The sequence below is a fragment of the Sus scrofa genome, chromosome 5, assembly GCF_000003025.6.
Source record: "Sus scrofa isolate TJ Tabasco breed Duroc chromosome 5, Sscrofa11.1, whole genome shotgun sequence".
Lineage (NCBI taxonomy): Eukaryota > Metazoa > Chordata > Mammalia > Artiodactyla > Suidae > Sus > Sus scrofa.
In genome coordinates, this window is record NC_010447.5 from 60,754,845 (window position 1) to 60,777,162 (window position 22,318).

At 48.7% G+C, this 22,318-nt stretch overlaps 1 protein-coding gene across 2 annotated transcripts in view; it reads right to left on the bottom strand.

Annotated features, from left to right (window-relative positions):
• The window catches only part of ETV6 (ETS variant 6), a 253,263-nt gene extending 231,315 nt beyond the window's left edge, over positions 1-21,948 (bottom strand). The window contains exon 1 of one of the 2 annotated variants that reach the window (XM_005652587.3): positions 21,721-21,948. In XM_005652587.3, coding sequence (XP_005652644.1) covers positions 21,721-21,753 — 33 coding nt within the window. In that variant the 5' untranslated portion in view covers positions 21,754-21,948. The remainder of the gene's footprint in view (positions 1-21,720) is intronic. The other variant, XM_001924598.6, reaches the window with a different exon arrangement.

Here is a 22,318-nt window from a genome sequence, read left to right on the forward strand (position 1 = left end):
AGATGTAAGCTATTAGGCTATAAAATAAGCAACAAGGATATACTGTACAACATGGGGAATACAGCAAATATTTTATAACAGCTATAGATGGAATATAACTTTTAAAAATGGTGAATCAGGGAGTTCCGCATTGTGGCGCAGCAGAAGTGAATCCGACTAGGATCCATGAGGAGGGGGTTTGGATCCCTGGCCTCGCTCAGTGGGTCAGGGATCTGGCATTGCTGTGAGCTGTGGCGTAGGTCGCAGACACAGCTCGGATATGGTGTGGCTCCAATTTGGCCTGGGAATTTCCATATGCCGTGGGTGTGGCCCTAAAAAGCAAAAACAAAAAAGAAAATGGTGCATCACTGTACCGTGCATCTGTAACATATACAACTGTACATTAACTGTACTTCAATTTTTAAAAATAATAACTAAGTAATTGGGGGAAAGAACACGTTTGGGGCAGAATCATCAAAAAGCTAAAAAAGGGCAAGAGATGTATTAAGATGAGCGAGTGGCCATCAGGGCATCTGAGCCCCCAGTCTCAGGATGGAGCAAACCTGTTTTTGGAGCTCTCGCCTCAGCACGTCCGGGTCAGCATATCCTGTTGTAAAGGGTGACGAGCCAGACGTTACAGGCTGGAGGGCGAGGGTTTCTACTCTGGGAATATGAATGAATGCGTGACGAAATGAAGGAGAAACAAATTTACTTTAGAATAAAGAAGGTTCCCCTTTGAATAGAACATGGGAAGTACTCCCCCAAAATAACAGGGAAAAGAAAGACTGAGGGAAGAGGAGGAGGGAGCCGGGAGACTGAATGGCAGAGCTAAGTAAGCCAATAATAGAGACAGAAGGAAGTGCTGCACCACGGAAGATAGGGATGCAAAGGGGAAAAAATGCAGGCAGGCCAGCCTGGGAAGTGAGGGTCACTATCCTGCCTCACTAGAGGGCCTCAGCTGGGACCTGACCGGAAAAAAAAAAAAAAGGCCATCTCTCCCCAGCTCCCACCTTCTTTAGATCAGACTTCAAAGTCATGTACAACACAAGCTTGAGACTGGCACCTGCAAGCCTTAAAAAATTCGACTGTGCGCTGCGAATGGCATTTTGATGTTCCGGGAATGCATATGGGTTGGATGTGGTGTCGGACCAAAGCAAAGCCCAGGAAAGGGGAAGCAAATTCATGCAAAACTCTTTCAAAGATGAGGGTACGTGCGTCCACGTGTATGCATTGGGTGGGTGGGTGGATGCTGAGACACACGTTCAAACCTCCTGCAAAGTGAGAATTGCAAAGGGTTGTAGGGGTCTAAAGACCCAGCACAGCACAGCTGGAGGAAAGCCAAGTCCAAGAGCACCAGGGAGGCTGCCTGCCATCTTCGAGAGCAGGATGTGCCAAGGGAATCAGGCTGCTGGCCAAGATCCAACTTCCTGCTCTGAGATGGCCAGTAAGGAGGCCTGTGCGGGTTCTCTGTATTTAGCAGAGGTAGCACACCTGGCTGGGCAACCGTGCAATCTGATCCTATGGGGAAAGCTTCTTCCTGATCTCAGCGTGGGATCGGATTCTGCCCTGAGGCAGAAGAAGGCTTAATTGTCCCTGCAACGTTCATCCAGAAAAAAGACAAACATACTCACTACTCCTCAAGACCAGCCAAGGGTCCTAAAACTGGAGGAAGTACAGCGAAGACCCACAGTCTGGTGTCTTTGGTCACGGAGTGTCACCTTGGCCACCCTGGAACGCTCGCTGGGACGAAGGCTACTCCTCAACAGGCCTGATCTCGTGCAATTTTATTTTTGACAAGAGCTAGTTTGTTGAAAAAACGAACAGCGTACCTTTTGTAAGACTTGCCACATACGCGACAAACAACGAGAAGTCCTTCAATGTCACAATTTTTAGGGTTTGGAAAAGATGACAACTCCTGCTTGGGGCGGCGGGGAGAGGGGGGTTGCCCACCCCACGCCATTGCATGGATATTTGTTATCTCATTTCTATTTCAACAGCCCATTAAAGAACGAGTCCTGAAATTTTCCTCCTGGGCAGGTCAATCTTTCAGCAACTTCAAGTGAAAACAATGACCGCCCTAAAATAGTCACAGAGGTTCTAAAGTTTGTCCTTAAGCAGGTGGCTAGAACTAGGATTGAAATTCCTCGCAGGACTGAAAGGGAGACAGTCCCAAGATTAGATTGTTCCCACTGATTTTCAGGAACCCAAGCTCCCACCAGTGCTAAGCCCAGGTTCCCGTGTTCCCGAAGAGTAAGCTTACCCTTGGGTCTTGTCAGACTGGAGGGAAGAGAAAGGAAGTGGACGAGAAGGAAATGGCCTTTCCATCAACAGCCTTGGCCGTGGAGAGGTGAGCAAGGGTAGAAACGGTGGGAGGAAGGAAACAGGACAGCACCACGTGGTCCAAGTTTGAGGCGTATGTGCTGAGTGTTCTGAAAAAGGCACACCCTTTGTGGCCACCCCCACCTCGGCAGCTTCATAAACGTGCCTTTTCACTGGATGCACACGGACCTATGCTCTGCTGCTCCCCAGTGTGGCTTCGCTGGGCATTCCTGTTAACAGCTGCTGACTTGCCACACAACTGCTGGTAAGCCTGCCTGGGAGGCAAGGGAAACCAATCCTGGGTGCCCTGCGGGGACAGAAGGGCCTAGGGCAAAGCAGCAGAGAGACAGCCCCACCTGCAGCCAGGAAGAGACCAAGATCAGGAAGGCGGACAGGATGCTGCAAGGCAGCTCGGGGAAAGGCAGGGGGTCAGGAAAACCTGGCAGGTGACAGTTTGGGGGAACTGTGAAAGAACACTTGCTGAGGTCTGGCTGGGCTGGAGAAGTTGAACGTTGCCCCTGGAAAGCCCTGAATCCCAGCTATACGTCAAAGGCAATAAGCAAAGGCAGAAAATGAATACCTGGGCTTGCATGGAAGGCTCAGGTGTGTCTGTCTGTACCTGAAAATACCTGGCTTCTCCAGATGGGTCCCTCTCACACTCGTCAGATTGTTCCTAACTCTACACTCTCCTAACAGTCTCCTCTTTAAGCACAGAGCATTGAGATGTCCACTGTAAACAGAAATGCTGAGGCTGGAGTTCCCGTTGTGACTCAGCGGGTGAAGAACCCAACTAGCATCCATGAGGACACGGGTCTGATCCTTGGCCGCATTCAGAGGATTAAGGATCTGGTGTTGCTCTGGCTGTGGTGTAGGCTGCAGGCTACAGCTCCAATTTGACCCCTAGCCTGGGAACCTCCATATGCTGTGGGTGTGGCCCTAAAAAGATAACAAAGGAAGGAAGGGAGGGAGGGAGGGAGGAAGGAAGGAAGGGAGGAATGCTGAGACTGTCAGACTGTTCTAAGTCGGGACTTGGGGCCAGTTTTCTAGTCCTGGAGGTACACTCAGGCTTAGACCCTGGGCAACCTTCTGGGAGTTAAATAGAGCTCAGCCCTGAGACAAGTGTGGAAGACAGCACGGGATCTGGAAGAGAAGGTTGGAGAGCTGACCAGGGGAAAGGTCAGATGCCTCCCTGCTCCTGGAAAGGCAATCCCAGCCTTCACAGAAGGCTCAGGCACTGCTCTGCTCTTGGGTCACCTCCACCAGCCAGGGAGCAGATGGGTGAGGTGAGGAGCGGCCAGCCCCACACCGTGGTGACAGACCACTGGCTCCTAAAGGATCGCAGCCAGCAATCTCAGGACTGCCTATGGCCACCGCAAACAGCCACCAGCTGATGACCCGGGATGCATCTTGGGCCAAGAAAAGAGGACGGGGCTGTCCAGGCTCCCTTCTGCAGCCCGGCCTAGAGGTTCTCTAGTCTCCAGCTGCCTCTGTTCCTCGCTGGAAGATGGGCAATCAAGAGGGAAAGAGCAAGCAGGCGCCGTGTATGCACGTGTCTGTTCAAGATTTAGGTCTCATGGTGGGGGGGGGGCTTGGTCTCATGGAAGAGGCTTAGGTCTCATAGGCAGGATTTAGGTCTCGTGGGGGCCTTAGGTTATATGGGGGGAGCTTAGGTCTTGTGGTGGGGGCTCTTGTCTCATGGGGGAACTTAGGTCACATGGGGGCCTTAGGTCTCGTGGGGGTCCTTAGTCTCATGGGGGGGGCCCTCTGGTCTCATGGGTGGGCCTTAGGTCACCGGGGGCAGGGGGAGGGGGGACTTAGATCTCTTAGGGGAGCTTGGGTATCAGTTGGCCCTGCTATGCGGTCCTGACACTGCAAGAGACGATGAGGTCTCTACCTTCCTTCCTTCCTCTGTCTTCAAGGGGTATTTGCTCAGGACTTCAAAAGTGGGTGAAGTTTTCAATTTATACTCTCTTACACAGCACAGGGCCCAATATCCACCGAGCTCATAATAGAATCCTAATAAATACTTGCTGACCTACACTTACATGTGCAATCTAAAAAAAATGATACAAATGAACTTATTTACAAAACAGAAACAGACTCGCAGACATAGAAAACAAACTTACCGTTACTAAGAGAGAAAGGCCGGGGGAGGGATAAATTTTACGAGTTTGGCATTAAAATATATACACTACTATACATAAAATAGATAACTAGCAAGGACCTACTCCACAGCACAAGGAACTCTACTTAATAATTTGTAATAACATATAATGGAGAAGAATCTGCAAAAGAAGATATATACACATATAGGAGTTCCTGTTGTGGCCTGGTGGATCAAAAGCCCGACTAGTATCCATGAGCATGTGGGTTCAATCCTTGGCCTCACTCAGTGGTGTTGCCACAAGCTGTAGTGGAGGTCGCAGATGCGGTTTGGATCCCAAGTTGCTGCGGCCATGAGGAAGGCCAGCAGCTGCAGCTCCCATGTGACCCCTAGTCTGGGAACATCCATTTGCAGCAGGTACAGCCCTAAAAAGAAGAAAAAATGGAAAAAATTTTAAAATAAAAAAATACATACATACGTATGTACAACTGAATCACTTAGCTGTACACCTAAAACACAACAGTATACATCGACTATATTTCAATAATTTTTTTTTAAAATACTTGCTGATTTAAAAAAATTTGACTCAACTAACATACTGGATCTTCTCTGTGCCAGGCCCTGCCCTGGGCACTGGAAATATAAAACCAATCCATCAACCGCTTGCTCTCAGCGTACTTTCACTCTAGCTAGAGGATGGCACACAATTAAGCTATAACAGGATCACTGCCAGTAACGGGGACATGTTCAATGGTATTATAGGACGCTGTGCCCAACAGCACCAGAGAAGGCTTAAGTAACTGGCTTCAGATGACAAGTTGGCTACTGGGCAGAAAACGGATCGGGGCAAGATTTCAGGCACGAAAGTTCATTCTGTGGTTGGCGAGAAGAGAATATTTGGTTGGAATACAAAGGGGCGTGGGAGGGTGAAGATTTCAGAAAGACAGCCTGTCCAGGGCCTCGATGCTGCAATAAAGAGCTGGGTTTCACCCTGAATGGCAGCGTCAGAAAGAGCCGAGGCGGGGGAAGAGAGAAAAGGAGTTCCCGTCGTGGCTCAGTGGTTAACGAATCCAACTAGGAACCATGAGGTTGTGGGTTCAATCCCTGGCCTTCCTCAGTGGGTTAAGGATCCGGTGTTGCCGTGAGCTGTGGTGTAGGTCGCAGACGCGGCTCGGATCCCGACTTGCTGAGGAGCGGCCCAAGAAAAGGCAAAAAGACAAAAAAAAAAAAAAAAAAAAGAAAAGAAAAAAAAAGGGCCAGGTGTGCTCAATTTCTGGGGCCAGAGGGAAGGCAGTGCTGATCAGAATGGAAAAGAAAGGACAGTGAGAGGGTCACGGGGTGTGGACTCTGCACCAGACAGCCAGGCAGGCTGACAATACGCACACCCACCCTCCAGGAGCTCAGGATACAGTGGCCTGAAGAAGCAACGGCGGATGAGCCCGTGCATGTGCCGTGGACCAGAGAAGGGTCACCGCTCGCTGCCCTGCCTTGGACGGCTCCTGTGGCCACGTCGGCCTTTGAAGAAGGAGCGAGAGGTGATTTGGCAGAACTATGATTACTATCCTGCTTCTGGCTGCTCTCCCCTGTGATTCAGATCCCAGACAGTTCCGCGTAGCTCTGTCTTTATGGTCTAAGACTCTCAGGTGGATTCTTTTAACAGAAACCTCCACCAAGAAAAGCTGCCATCTTCTCTCCCATTAATCCTGCTCGCCAGCAGCTCCTGGCAGTTATCTGACCTACGTGAGACAAGAATAAATAAATAAATAACAATAATAATAAGGCTGTGCCAGGCTAGCAAACCGATCCAGTCGGGGGATTAGAAGAGACACCTGTTTTCAACGCAGCAGCTGCGAACACAGTAGCAGCGTGGCATCCCAGTAACAAGATAGAGTCCTCATTAAAATCCAAGAGTGGCCGAAACTGGCATGGACCAATTTTCAGCTATGTCACCTGAACGTGACAAGAAGTTCAAATAAGATTGGACACATGAGAGGAACCCTGCTTCGCTGAACCTAAGAACCTGAATGCCAGTTTGCTTAAGGGAAGTGATTTCCCTATTTATCCAAGTATTCTAATTCCTTAAAGCAGTTATTATATACTTAGGGTATTATCACAAACATATTAAAGCCTTTTTTTTTTTTTTTAATGGCTACACCTGTGGCATATGGAAGTTCCCAGGCCGGGGACTGAATCAGAGCCACAGCTGTAGCAATGCCAGAACCTTCAACCCACTGTGACAGGGCGAGGATCAAACCTGCACCTCCACAGCGACCCAAGCTGCTTCAGCCAGATTCTTAACCCTCTGCACCACAGCAGCAACTCCTAAGGCTTTCTGAAGTTTGGTTGATTCATACCCTATGCAGATCAAACATCTCTTCATTTATGTCCGCTTAAAAAAACAGTAAGAACATAGCCCAGCATAGAATGCGGACACTGGCATAAGAGCAAATAAACCAACATTTAAAATTATCTTTTCAAGATACATGCACCCCAGGGTCCAACACAGCACTATTTATAATAACCAAGACATGGAAGCAAGCTAAATGCCCATCAACAGATGAATGTCTAAAGAAAATGTGCTATATAAATACACAATATACAATTACTCAGCCATAAAAAAGAATGAAATAATGCCATTTGCAGCAACATAGATGGACCTAGAGATTGTCCTACTAAGTAAAGTTAAGACAAAGACAAATGTTATACTATCACTTATAGGTGGAATCTAAAACACGGTACAAAAACGTATTTACAAAACAGAAAGAGACTCTCAGACATAGAAAACAAACATGGTTACCAAAGGGGAACACGGGTGGGGTGATTAACGTACCCATCACCACCTACAAAGTAGATAAATGACAAGGATTTACTGTATAGCCCAGGGAACTATAGTCACTATCTTGTAATTAACTATAATGGAAAAGAAGTAAAAAAAACAAAACCATAGATATATACATACATATGTATGACCCAATCACTTTGCTGTATACCCGAAACACAGTATTGTGAATCAACTATACTTCAGCTGAAAAAATTATCTTTTCAGCTCATTCACCGCTGAAAATGCATGTGCACACACACACAATACCAACATATAAACACCACAGGCAAACTGTTTCATAGCTGCAATATGTACACGTTACCTTTTCACACCAGACCAGGGAGATGCTTTTAGAAACAGCTTGTTAACAACCCCTCACATTATTGTTTAACAATCTGTTTATAGCCCATCAGACAGCCAACCCTCCAAGGAGACATATTTTATATCTATATGTAAGGTCTCTTTGCCATGAGGCTGGGTTTCATGCAATCTTTCACTCCATAAGCTGAAAAGCAGATTCCCCCATAATTTCTGTAACATACCATCCCATGAGCATGCGATACCTGTACATAGATGCAAACACAGTCACAAGAACAAATCCCTTGAATAAAAGCAGAATGATGCCTCAAAAAGCATAAGCCACACCATACCATCCTGACCAGAACTAAAAATAGTGTAAAAAGGTCTGGTGTCAGCCAGCCTCTCACTTCTTCCCTCTAAAACCTGCTAATTCTAACCTCCAGTGTTGGTTTTTAAGCTTGAGCCTTCAATTATTTTACCTCGGAACGTTTCCTTGACCCAAAGAAGCTACTTTCCAGGCTTTGGATTGTGGAGCAAGAGTTCAATGCACTTCAATTATGAGGCCATTCATGCATGCAGAAGCAACAAAGAGTGAACTTGAAATGGTGACTTCTCCCCCAAAGCCTGACATGTGTGTCCTGGGGACAGACGACCAGCAGAGAGATTACCTTTCTGGCAAATGGTGTAACAGAAACCCCTGAGGTGCTAAGTACTGTCACCTGCCCAAGGTGTGGCCAGCTGCGCTAGCACTCACCTCACCTGCCTGGGGAGGTGCGCAGCCAGAACTTCCCCAGGGTGGCACAACCCTGTCAGCGCAGCCCCACGCGGAGTCCCAGAGGACTGCGAGAGGAGCAACTTACGTGTACAAGACCCCAAGAAAAATCACAGCCGGAGCTGTGACACAGATTCTAATCATCCATTTGGCATTAAGCCTGAGTCCACGACCATGTGCATCAGGGCAGGACAACGAGATTTGCCCAGACTAGGCTTTGCAGGTCATCCTAAAACGTACCAAGTCATAAACAGGAGATGCTGTGAACCCACTTTCACCCATAACCTAGATAAAATTAACCAAGAGGCAAGAGGATTACCTTCTCATCCACCCACACCCCGTCCACAGTAAACCTGAAATACCACAGCTGAAATGGAAATGTACATGGAACCATCTTTCCCTGAAATCAGACTGTTCAACACCGGGGCTGACCACGAACGCACACGCAGGTATTCCCCCTAGCTTACAGGAGCTCCATCTGGCCATTTTACCAAATTGTTCAAGACAGACAAATTCTCAGAAGAGCCGGCTGAGGTTAACAGTGACTTGGGTGCGGGGACCCACCTCCTCCCTCTGCTGGAGGAACAAGGCCTTTTCAGTGGGGGCTGCATGGCTTCCTGCCTGTTTTCTCTCTTGAGGTTCTTTTCCCTCGGAGGCCTTGGCCTACATATCTCCAAACAGAGCCCACGACCTTACACCCAGAAAATGGGGAAAGATAGTTCCTGCCGTTGATGTCAGCGGTTCTTTGCTCATGCTCTAGGGGACGGAGCTTAGCAAAGCCACGGTGCCAGGGAGGGTGGGAGCATGGAAGATGGGTGGTTCTAATAGGTGCCCTACTTGAGAGGTAACCAAACACCCAGGTTGCTGTGCCCAGCTCTCCCCTGGCCTGGGTGATCGTTAAAGATGCCCTGGCAGCAAAGCTGAAAAAGATTGGGGGATCATCACTCCGGCCTTCCTGTGTGCCAACATTCCCCCTGAATTCCACTGTGTTCAGAAACCGTGTCTGACCTGCAGCTGACTTCAGCCGCCAAGCAGTGTGCCCTCACCACTAACCCACGGCCTCGCCAAGAGCACAGAGCCTCAGAGATACAAAAAAAAAAAAAAAAAAAAAAAAAAGCAGAATGCCAACTGCAGAAAGGGAGCCTTTGTTTCTCTGCTGAGGGCAAAGACTCCAACTTTTGCCCACGGGTACAGTCTCTCCTTCCACCTCACGCTGAAGTGTGCGAGTCAGCAGACCAAGGGCAGGCTCAGGGGCACAAAGTCAAGTGCGGAGCTGGCAGCTGTCCAGGGGATTTGAGATGGAGTCAGCCAGACCGGGTCACTCAGGTCTTCAGTCCGGGAGAAGAGGAGACACACGAAGACCTGGGATCGACGGCACTCAGATTTCATCCCTGAAGGACAACGCTCCCACCCAGGTCACCTCGCTGCAAATACAGGCCAGATCAAAAGGTGCACAGTGACCTTCCGTCCCCACCCGTCATGGGCCCTGATTGTCAAAACCGTGAGGAGAGCCACAGTCTCAACCCTGCAAAACACCAGTCAAGTAACACCAGTCATGACATGAGATTTTTTAGATCTCCCAGATCTCAAGTCAAAATGCAACTACAAAATGCACCAGGCTTCCAAGTCCTTCAGATTACCTATTTCCCAAAACCAGATGTGCCAACTCTGGGGCATGACGATGGACGCCAGAGCACACACAGAAACCCAAAGAAAGACAATACGGAATTCCAGTCGTGATTAACAAATCTGACGAGCATCCGTGAGGTTGCAGGTTTGATCCCTGGCCTTGCTCAGTGGGTTAAGGATCCGGCATTGCCGTAAGCTGTGGTGTAGGTTGCAGACACGGCTCGAATCCTGTGTTGCTATGGCTCTGGTGTAGGCCAGCAGCTATCGCTCTGATTCGACCCCTAGCCTAGGAACTTCCGTAAGCCGCAGATGCAGCCCTAAAAGACAAAAAAGAAAAAAAAAGACAACTCCCTGCCATTCCTTGGGGTGCCCAGCCTGTGATCACGACTTTATATATGAAAAGATAGAGCTGGATCAGGTGTCCAAGTCCAGAGACGGACGCTACTGTGTGGCTTGCTCTGGCCAGAGGCCAATGTGATGCTCCAGGAGAGTGTCTGGGAAAGATATATGGTCTAGAAGCAATAATGAATGAAGGCAGTAACATGGAAAAAAGTTGCCTTCTCATGTCTGTGCTCCCCCAAGCAGTCCAGAAAAGGGCTTAGCCAACACTCGCTCCCTTTTATAAAGCCTCTGCTACAGCTCCTCCTGCCCACACCAGCAGCGGATCTGTTTATCCAAATATGAATTATTACACTCCAGACCACACTGATTCCAGATTGTCTCCTGACCTGGATCCTCCATCGGGGACCCCAGCAGGGCTCTGGCCACATCACAGCAGGGCGGGCACACTGAGGCCACCACTGCGCACCTAGCCCATGCTCTCCCCAGGGACCCAGGGGAAGTGTGAGGGACATGGGTGACTTCAGAGACAAACAGGCTGTCCTTTGGGGATTGATTCTGTTTTTCATTACAAGGCTGATTTCTATCTGTAGTTCGTTTCTTCCGGGAAATACTTGAGAGTTGGCATCTCCCCTTCCTGACACATAGGGGATGTGACGGAAGCAGGGATTACTGACCTCATGATAAAGAGACATCTTCACAAAGATAAAGACACCTGGCCACATAAGAGGGTACCAGACTGCCAAGAAGAAAATCACCAACTTTCATGTGTTTTCCACAGTGAAGGCAGAGGAACGGTCTATTCCTAAACCTAGATGCCTCACCAGCCTGAAAAAGTGCCCACACCTGCTTCCAGGGGTTGGCGGAGGAAGCCGCTTTCTCTCCACCGTTCCTCAAACGGGCTATTTTTACAATAGCCGAGACATGGAAGCAACCTCAATGTCCATCAACAGATAAATGGATAAAGAAGATGTGGTACTTATATACAATGGACTATCACTCAGCCACAAAGAAGAACAAAATAATGCCATTTTCAGCAACATGGATGGACCTAAAGATTATCATGTTAAGTGAAGTTAGTGAAAGACAGACATCATATGTTATCACTTATGTGTGGAATCTTAAAAAAAAAGAATACAAATGAACTTATCTGCCAAACAGAAACAGACTCACAGACTTTGAGAACAAACTTATGATTACCAACGGGGACAGGTAGGGGGGAGGACTGGGGGTTTGGGATTGGCACATGCGCACTGTGGTATATGGAAGGGTTGGCCAATAGGGACCTGCTGTATAGCACAGGGAACTCTACCCAGTAGTCTGGGATCATCTATATAGGAAAAGAATCTGGAAAAGAAAGGATGTGGGGAGTTCCCATCGTGGCTCAGTGGTAAGGAACCCCACTAGCATCCATGACGACATGGGTTTGATCCCTGACCTTGTTCAGTGGGTTAAGAATCTGGTGTTGCTGTGGACTGTGGTGTAGGTGGCAGCTGTAGCTCCTATTCAACCCCTAGCCCGGAAACTTCCATATGCCACAGGTGCGGCACTATTAAAAAAAAAAAAAAAAAGGAAAAAAAAAGAAAAGAAAGGATGTGTGTGTATATGTGTAACTGAATCACTTTCTGGCACAGGAGAAATTATCATAGCACTGTAAATCAACCATTCTTCCATAAAACTTTAAACAAATGGAAGGGGGGGGGTCATTATCCAGGCTCCGTTTCATCTTCTCACTTAACATTAACAGCAAAGCGAATTACAGCTGCTGCAAACAGATACTTCAGCCCTTTAACATCTACTAAAAACGAAGGTTCCCTCACACCCCACAGCAACACATGTGGCTTTTTCAAACTCTTCCGTACAAACATCCATGAAGAGCCATCTACTCCTGACTCCTGAAACTGGAAATTCACCACCCACAGCAAACAGTGTCTCCTGTGTGATCAGACAGACATGGAGCTGCCGGTTACACAAAAGCAGTCGGAAGAACTGATGCTCCCTCTCAAGGCTCGCCCCGGTCACAAATAATAAGCGACTGTATGAACAAGCAGATCCCTGAAGAGGTTTGAATACTTGAGGGCTGAGTAATAATGCTCGTCAGAGTCCCTGCACAGTACTTCCAGGCTTAGGGTTTTTTTTTCTCTCTTCTTTCATCTCTGGAAACTTATTCAGAACCGTCTGAGCTCTTCCCTCAAGTTCAAGACGCAAAAGGCATCTGTTTCCACCATGTAATTGCAGTTGGCCCGTCTCTCCTGTTGTTGAGGCTTGCATTCAATGAAAGTCAAAGTCAGAGCTTTGCTGAGAGCTGCCTGAGCGATCCCAGGCCTGTGAGAAACTCAAGGGGACAGTGACAAGAGCCCTGGCTGGGAGTCGGCCAGCTTGGGAGGCCTGAAGTTCAGTTCAGGCGGTGCCTTCAACCAGCCACGGGCGCTGGAGCAAGTCTATAACATCTCTGGCCTCTGCTTTCTTGACTGTATAATGTAGGCACAGGACTAGAAAATCCCTAACCCCTCTAGGTGCCTGTGATGGGTGGATTTTTACAAGGGCGAACTAAGTGTTTTGGGTTTGTTTGTTTTTAACGATAAAAGGCACTGCACTAGGAAAACTGACATATTCCAACAGCCCCAGAGACAAGTATTTTTACTACCACCTCAGATGACTTAACAGGTTCAAGCTTAAGACGAACAAGTTCAATTTCAAGAGCAGGCTTCACACTCAGGTCTGTATGCCCCAGGGTCTGTCCTGCGCCTAGAGGTACTCCACAGTGTAGCAATGACCAGGCCCCTCTTCCCAGGAACTTTCGATTCCCTTTAGGGAAATCAACTTGACAGATAAGAACCAAAGACCGGCATCAGGCAGAATAAAACCCACATCAAACTCTGCAGCTGCAACGACTGGAACAACACGGTGGCAACACTTGCATCACTGAGCACGTGCACCCACGGTGCTCACACCCATGGGGCCGTAGGTCCTTCTCAGGTCATTCAGGAAAAAAAGATTGTTTTCCATGTGTCTGACGCCCACAGACAAAGGGAAAATACCCCCGAGGAGCTCACGAGGTCTGGTGAGCATGCAGATTCATGGGGTAGCTCCTTCCTGGCCTCCCTGGGGAGCAGAGCATTATTGTCATAAGTCATATGTACAGATAACTGAAGTGTGGCCTTTTTAAAACATAAGAACTTTATTTCTATGTAAACCATTTTTGCTGAACAAGCATTTCAAACTGCAGGACATTATTTCCTCACTTCCTAAATCTCCTAACTTAAGGTCTGTCTTGAGGCGTTCCCGTTGTGGCTCAGCAGGTTAAGAACCCCACTGGTATCCATGAGGACGCAGGTTTGCTCCCTGGCTTCACTAAGTGGGTTAAGGATCTGGCGTTGCCATGCGCTGCGGTGCAAGTCGCAGATGCAGCTCGGATCTGGCGTGGCTGAGGCTGTGGCGTCGGCTGGCAGCTGTAGCTCTGAATCCACCCTGAGGCTGGGAACTTCCATTTGCCACAGGTGTGGCCCTCCAAAGAAAAATAAATAAAGTTTGTCTTGAAGGTCATGGAGACAGTCCTTAATATTGTCAGTCATTGGGTGGTGCCAGACAAAGGGGTTTCGCACTCTTCATGTGAGTTCTCGTGATGCAGCTATGCTTTCTGGGTTCTTGGCTGATTTTCACCCCCTTTCCTGGGCCGCCCTGTTAGGGGACATGGCCCTGGGACAAAATACCTGACGCTGACGCAGCTAATGAAGAACACTGTGCTCTCAGATAGGCTCTTTAAATGTCACGGGACTCAGTTTCCTCAGCTGCTCGGGAGAATTTAGGGTCACGCTTTCTCTCCTTTCATCTCCCAGTCTGCCTCCTTCCTTCTATCTGTCCTAAAGTCATGCTTCCTTAAAGCCGTTCACATCCAGACCTTTATAAAGTCAGAGGGCCCCAAGGAAATGAGAACAAGGCCTGTCGGGTCAGGCTAGAAGGAGAGCACAAGGGAACAAAGTGAGTCCTTTTGGTGGCGGGGAGACAATCAGGCAATACCTGAAAAGGCACCAAACAGATTCCTAGACATCACATGGTATTAAAGACGGTCACGAGGCATGGTTTTTAAAAAGCAGCGTGGGGAGTTCCCGTCGCATATCAGCAGAAACGAATCTGACTCGCATCCATGCGGAAGCAGATTCAATCTCTGGCCTCGCACAGTGGGTTAAGGATCCAGCATTGTCATGAGCTGTGGTACAGGTCACACACGTGGCTCGGATCCTGCATTGCTGTGGTGTAGGCCGGCAGTTGCAGCTCTGATTCTACCCCTAGCCTGGGAATGTCTATATGCCGCAGGTGTGGACCTAAATAAAGACAAAAAAAAGCAGTATGGTCGTGGATTGCGTAAAACATTTTAAATGCGGGAAAAAATTTTTTTTGGAAAAAGCCATGGAAGGAGAAGAGACTGACCAGGTTGTGACCCAGGTGTGGGCAGGATGAGAGATCACGGCCCAGGCCTGTTGCCCACCTGATGATGTGGAAGGAGGCACTGGCGGAAAAGGAAGGTGTCTGAGAAAAACATGAAAAGGGCCCAAATGAAACCCACTGAGACACCAAATATCACCAGAGAACATCAGGCATTGGTGTGAAAAGGGAAGATCTGGCCATCCATCCAGAGATGAGTGGTGCAGCGTGGCCCTCTGGTGACCCGCCACGACAGGGATGGTCGGGAACCACCCACCCTGGGAGGGGACCAGGGCGGAGAGGAACATCTCTGCCAGCTCCACTCCTGCCTCTCGTCTTAGCCCATGTGAAGCTCCACCAGCGCCCCCGCGCTCTCGGCTTCCTAGCCGTCTTCACAGCTGGGGCCGGTCTTTCCCTTAAGACCGGCCCCAGGGAAAATGCCTTAGAACGGTGGTCCGAGATGCGGACTCAGGCCCATGGGATCTTCGGCCAACACATGGCTTAACTGCTCTGGGCTTTAGGCTCGTGTGTAAAATGGGGAGAAAACCCACCTCCCTGAGGGACTTGTTAAAAGCACATAAGATAAGGTGGGTTGGAGTTCCCGTTGTGGCGCAGTGGTTCACGAATCTGACTAGGAACCATGAGGTTGCGGGTTCGGTCCCTGCCCTTGCTCAGTGGGTTAAGGATCTGGCGTTGCTGTGAGCTGTGGTGTAGGTTGCAGACTCGGCTCGGATCCCGCGTTGCTGTGGCTCTGGCGTAGGCCGGTGGCTACAGCTTCGATTGGACCCCTAGCCTGGGAACCTCCATATGCGGCGGGAGCGGCCCAAGAAATGGCAAAAAAAGACAAAAAAAAAAAAAAAAAAAGATAAGGTGGGTCAAACATGTGGCTCGAGGACCAGCACAAGGCGCAAGTCAATAAACGATGGTGGTTATGATGTAGGAGGAGAAAGAAATGCAGAAGCCACGACCATCATCAAAGCGGCACTCAAGCCCCGTGAATTCCGCAGACTCAGTAAAGCTCCCAAACGGCAGCTGTTCCACAGTTTTCCAGCCACTTAGTCCACCGGACTGGGGGAGCCCATGCTGGGGGGCGGGGGGGGGGTGCTAACAAACGCAGGCTATAGCCTTCCCCTCCCTGCTTCCCTCGGTCCCAGGTCATATAGACAAAGACCAGGGTGAACTGTACGTTTCCACTATTTCAGAAGAAAAGCTTGTCGAAGCAAATTAACAGGGCAAATAAGATACATCTGGTACCATTTTGCACCATCACAGGCACTGCCTAGCCAACCTGTGGTGTGGACTCAAGCCACTTCTGCCTGTTCACCAAGGCTCAGCCTGTAACACCCCAGAAAGCCATACGTTCTTAGGCTGGTGGTGTGTTCAGAAATCAATGAAAACGTGTTGATTTTAATCGGCTACATAATATTGACTTCTCACTACTTTAGTCTTTCTATCCCCAGATACTAGGTTTGGCAGCAAACAGTCTCTAAGTGGGGCTCCTTTGGGCGTAGGAACCCTGCGTCGACTCACGCCTTCTATTCAACAAACACACATAGAGACTGGTTTCTTCCCCATGTCTCACAACAAATACGGCAGGGTAGGACTCTGCCAGAAAACAAATGCCAGTGCTTCTCCTAAAGTAGCATTCATACAGATACGTCATTTGTATACCCCACACCCTAGGGGGCTTCATTTGATACGGATTCAAATCCACACCAAAGGGCAGCTTTTCAAAGTCTGAAACACAAAGCACCTGCTCTGCAACTGAGTCCCAACACCAACCCACCACCCCCTGCCACCCCCAGCCTTCCTCAGTGTGAGCAACTGCAGCTCAGCTCAGATTCATAGAATTTGAGTTCCATCTTCCCCTGGTGCCCATGTCTGGGGTATTTTTTTTTTTTCCCTTGACTCACCTGTGCTGAAGAGGGCAACTATTTCTCTAGGACCAGCTGCCATGTTTTCAGCTGATGTCATTTGAAACAGGGAGCCTACCAAGTATAAATGAAGGTGTTTGATGCCCCTGGATAAAATAGCCAAGGAAGGGTTCCCTCAAGAATTCCTCAGAAAACATTCTGATAACAGGCCCAGTGCCCTTAGCCTAAAGCAGAAGTACAAGGCGCTCACACACTATAAAAATGTACTGCTGCTCCCCTCCTTCCCACTTTTGGGGACATATCCAAAGAACACAAAGCAGGATCTCAAAGAGATATCTGCACACCCATGTTCACCACAGCATTATTCACAACAGCTGTGAGATGGAAGTAACCCAGAGAGCTGCCAACAGTTGAACAGATAAGGTGGCACATACCAAAAATGGAATAGTATGCAGCCTTGAAAAGGGGAGAATCCTGTCACATGCTACAACACGAATAAGCCTCCAGGCTATGATACTGAGCAAAATAAAGATAGTATAATTCTACTCATAGGAACTATTTAAAGTAGTGAAAATCACAGAAACAGAAAATAGAAAGGTGGCGACTGAGGGCTGGGAGGAGGGGAGAGGGGAAATTAGTGTTTAGTGAGTACAGAGTTTCAGTGTTAGCAAGACGAAAAAGTGTTAGAGATCAGCTGCTCAACAGTGTGACTCAACATCACTCAACTTAAAAATGGGTAAGATGGTAAATTTAATGCTACATGCTTTTAATCACAATTAAAAAAAAAAAAAGATTGCTGTTGCTGTGGAAAGTGGTGCAAATTACAAGTCCACCAAGCCCTTCTCCCCTTACCCCTCCTCCTCCAACTTCCTCTTCTCATCTAACAATACACCCTCTCGACCCAGGGCGCCCCCACATACCATCTTCCTTGGCACATACCTCCATGCCCTCAGACCAGCTGGCTTGCGATTAAAATGGACCAGGCTAGGAAGCGCCAGAGAGTGCAGTCTATTGTATCAAATTTCCTTGGCCTTTTATAGGGCTGCACCATGAACCCAGCCAGTGTGGGGCAGGGGCCCGAGAACCAGGACGGCTGTGTTGCTCTAACCTGGCTCGGTCACCGGTCAGCTGAAGCAAACCACTAAGCTGTCTGGACGGCCTCTTGCTCAAGACCAGATGCTGGCCCAGGTGGTCTGTCGGCTGTGAGTCTCAAAGTCCTCTGATGCAACTACTCACGAGCCTGGGGATCCCTCAAGCCCCTTTCTCGTATTTTCAACTCAGTTCCTTTTGTTTAGACACAAATGCAGTATCAAAATAATAAAACATTATTATTGGCCCAAAGCTCTACTGATAGTAATTTTGGACAGACACCCAAGGGAATGCTTCAGGCCTCCGTATTAACCACTTCTCTTGGGCCTGTGGATGCTCCGAGCACCCAGGTCAGAGAGAGGAAAGGGCACTGACCACCACTCGTGCCTCACGGCACATCGGCAAACATCAAGGAGACGCCTTTCTGAGCCAGGTGCCAGGGTGGGGACAAGGACACAAAGGGAAAGACCACCTAATGCAACGAGCTCAGAATCCAAGAGGGGACACCCAGAGTGTCCCAGAGAGCAGCAAAATAAGACATTTCTTCTAAATCCACTCATCTGATAGCACATGACAGAAGATAACAGGAGAAAAAGAATGTGTGTGTGTGTGTGTGTGTGTGTGTGCATATATATGTACGTATATATGACCTGGTCACTTCGCTGTATAGAAGAAATTGACAGAACATTGTAAATCAACTATAATAAAAAAATTTTTTTTTAAATAGGAAGAGATTTCGTTCCGCTAAGAAAGCCAACCAGGACGGAGGACAGAGGAAGGAGGACTAGAAAGATCATGTGACTATTTTCTGTAGTACCATGGCTAGCCCTCGCCCACCAAGCCTCCCAAAGGACACACTCAGTCTGCTGGGCCATAACTACTTTCCACTGCGACTTGGCTGAACTTAAAACTGAACAGGTGACTTGAAGGTGAAGGCTGCTGATGGAAAAGACAGCCTCTTCCTTCCTCCCACGGCCAGCAGTCAGCCATGCAATCCTCTAAAAAAGAAATAATTTGACTTTGTACACAGTTAGGGGACCCTGACCTTACATTCAAACAACCCCAAATGGTCAGGAATCGAAGCATTTCATCTCTCCTGATGAGAGTGTCCAGGGCAGACAGACAGTGGGGCTCAGCCATAAGTTGGGTGACCCTGGGCTAGTCAACCTATCTCCTGCTGGCAACCTGTGCCCAATATTAACTTCCCCGCAGTAACGGGAACACACTTATAAAGTGCAAAAGAAATATAAAGACCAACATCAGGCATTCAGCGTCAACCACCACCACACAAGTGATACCTGCGAAGGTGTCACTGACTGACTGATTCAGAAACTTTCGCCCTGGAAATTCCACCTAACTCGTCCACTTCTCTCTTCTGGCAGCACTGACGCTGCTCAGAAGTAAACAAAGTACTTCCCTCGGTGGCTGCCTCTGGTCAGACTCCTCTGTGCTCCATCACACCAGCTGTGGAGGAATTTACTGCCTGCTGACCAGCTGCTCGTAAGCCATGAAAGCCAGGGAGGAAGGTTTCAGGACTGGGCTGAAACCCTGCTACCCCAAGAAATCTCCTTCCATGTCACACTTCTTCAGGATGTCAGACCTATCCGCTCATCCTTGAAAGCTCCTGACATTCATTCCCTGCTCCACAGGAAAGTTTCTTGTTTACTGGACTCAAGAAGCAATTCCAGTACTTGCTTGTGGGCCCCCAGCAAACATCTTTTATTACGCAGTCACTGTACCACATCCAAGGACGAAGAGAGACACTGCACACACCACCAGAACATTTTCAGACCAGCTAAAATAATCCCAGTCCTTGATCTCCAGCACTTCTTATTGGAACACTGCAAACTAAACAAACTCCGCGGAGAAATGCACTTCCCATATGTGCATTTAAACCTCAACACAGTCTAAGCAAACAGTCACGTGCTGGTTCCGTAAAGAACAATCCCAAATAAAAGCAATACTTCCATTACTGGTAAAGAACATTAAGTCTATTCTAATTGCAGAGAAATACACAGTCAAGGAAAGAGGCTCCTGAAAAGAAGTGAGAGGGTAAATAAGGGGAAAAAAAAGATATGCCAACTATGGCGGCAATGCTTATATCACATTTAAAAGAGTGCGCCATTTGGGACTGGTTCCATCCACGTGTGCAAGGGAAGGGCTGCTGGAATCTTCTTCCACGGCGGGGTGCCTGCAGCACCCACACATAAGCCCCTCAGAAAGGCAGGCACACGCAATTGCTTTAGAAGAGGTATCAAGAAAAGTCACAGGCTTGCTTTTTGTTGTTTTTCACCCTAAAATTACTGTCCTATAGCTGGTCCAGTTCTCTGGAGCTCAAGTTTACTGCCATCGAACCATATAAAATTTACTGATTTAATACCCCATCACTTAGTTACCACTGCTTGGGTTATGACTTATCAGATAAACTAGCTTGGCTGTATGGTAGGACTTTCTTGAACTTTCCCAGACTCCTAGAATAGAGTTTACACAGCAAAAGAAATTGAAGTATCAACCTACTTAAGTTTTTTACCCCAACACCCCCTCTACCACAGACTTAACTGCTGCCTCCCCCCAGATAGGTACAAACACAGAAACCCGAAAGTTCCCCTGGGTGTTTTTTGCCAGGTAAAAACAATTAAACCCAACCCACCTTTTCAAGTTCACATTAACCCTACTTCAAACCCATGAGAATCCTCCCTGATTAAAAAAAACCCACTAAAACCTGAGTATAATTGTGAAAGCCTAATAAGCAAATATGATAAAATACTGTGTTCCCGCTAAACAGATTCTGCAGAAAAGCAATGTTAAAACAGTACAGGTTTCTCGAATTCCCCACCAATGAAGAAAACCAGTTATTTGTTCCTTGTTGCTGCAGGGTCCACTCAATAAATGCATCTTAAATGGGCCAAGCCATAAACAAACAAACTTCAGCAGCTTCAGCCTCTCACAGAAGCAGCAAGGCTTTTCCATCTGGGTACATGGGACAGTGAAATGAAAGTGTACAACAAAAGCAGCAATGGCAAAAATAACTGGGGGAGATGGATAAATCATTCTGCCTCCTCACGGTGGCAAACTTTACGGCAACTTTTTAGAAGCAACAAACCGCAGCACCACTAGCCTTTACAGACACACACATACACATATATAAATGCACAAATACAACCACTTGGAAGCTAAGTACTGTGTTTGCAAACATCCTCCACCCTCCTGCACTTACAATACTGCAAACCATGGCCAGAAAGCCGGGAGATTTCTACGCTTAGATATCCTCTCTGCACTGTCAAACCGGGAAGGTCATTTTTCCTGGTCACTTAAATAATTCTCTCTCCCTGCATCGCAGGAGTTTTTTACTTTGGGATTGCTCAACTTTCAGATGCATCCGAGTAAAACAACCATTCAGCAACTTTATTCACCTTGGTTTAAAAAAAGAAACAAACAAACAAACAAAAAGAAAGAAATTCATTGTGCAATGCCCAGGAAAAGCTGACACCACGACTGTCTCTTCCACAAGCGCTTGCAATTACAATCGGGGTTGGGGGTGGGGGGAGGAATCTGTCTGATCAGACTCCGGGAGCCTTTCTTTCTTTCTTTCTTTCTTTTTTTTTTTTTTAAAGAAATGATTCCAACCCCAATGGGGCTGGAGAACTTTTTTTTCTAAGGAGACCACCCCTCGGGAACAAAAGTTACATTTTGGTCACATGTTGGGAGTAGGAGCAGGGAGCAGGTTTTTTAAAAAGAGCACTAATTACGGGGCTGTTTTACGGTCCTAGACACCACTCGGGATCCTCCTGACCGATGGTGACGGGCATTTCACCGTCAAAAAGAAAGGGGGTGGGGTGGGGGCGCAGGAGCCGGCAGGGGGCTCGGCGGGAGGGGGGAGTAGCAAGGTTACGCTAAAGGGTACGGCAGCCGCCGCGAGCTGCATCTCCTTCCCCGGCGCCCCAAATAATTTCCTGCGAACAGAGCGACTGCAGCAGCCCCCTCGGAACTGGAGAGCCCAGCAGGACTGGCCGGGCCAGTGCAGCTCAAGGTTTTCCACCCCGGAGAGGGAGGGGGAGAAGATCTTTACCTTAATGCTACACTGAGCAGGAGTCTCAGACATGTCTCACAGCGAGAGAGATCAGGAAGTTCTCAGTTTTTTTCCACTTTCCTTTCCTCTCCCCAACCCAGAAACGCTCCACGGCCAGCCGGACGCGGTCATTTAAGAAGTTTCTTGCAGCATCTCTCCCGGCGGCCGCCCCGGGGGGCCGCGAGCGCGCGGGGCGGGGCGGGGCGCCGGCGGAGTCGCCGCGCGGGGCGGCGGGGGCGTGGGAGCCGGGCGGCGCGGCGGCGGGGTCTGCAGGTCGCGGCGCGGCACGGCGACCCGGGGCGCAGCCCGGCCGGCCTCCCGCTCTCTCCTCCCACCCGGGCCGGCGCCCCCGCCCCCCGCCCTCCCGCCGCTCTCCCTCGCTAGTTCTCTCGAATGTTTTCCTTCCTGGAAGAGAGAAACTGAAAGGCAGAACTGAGAAAGCTCTTTGCTCATTGATCTTGAGAGTTTCAGTGCAGAAACTGACGTGAATTCCCAGCACTGAGCTCTGCCTCTTAAAGGAGCCACCAGGAAATAAAAGCTCGGGTTACAGGCCGGCATCGGGGAAATAAAAGCCGCGCTGGGGGAGGGGCGGCGGCAG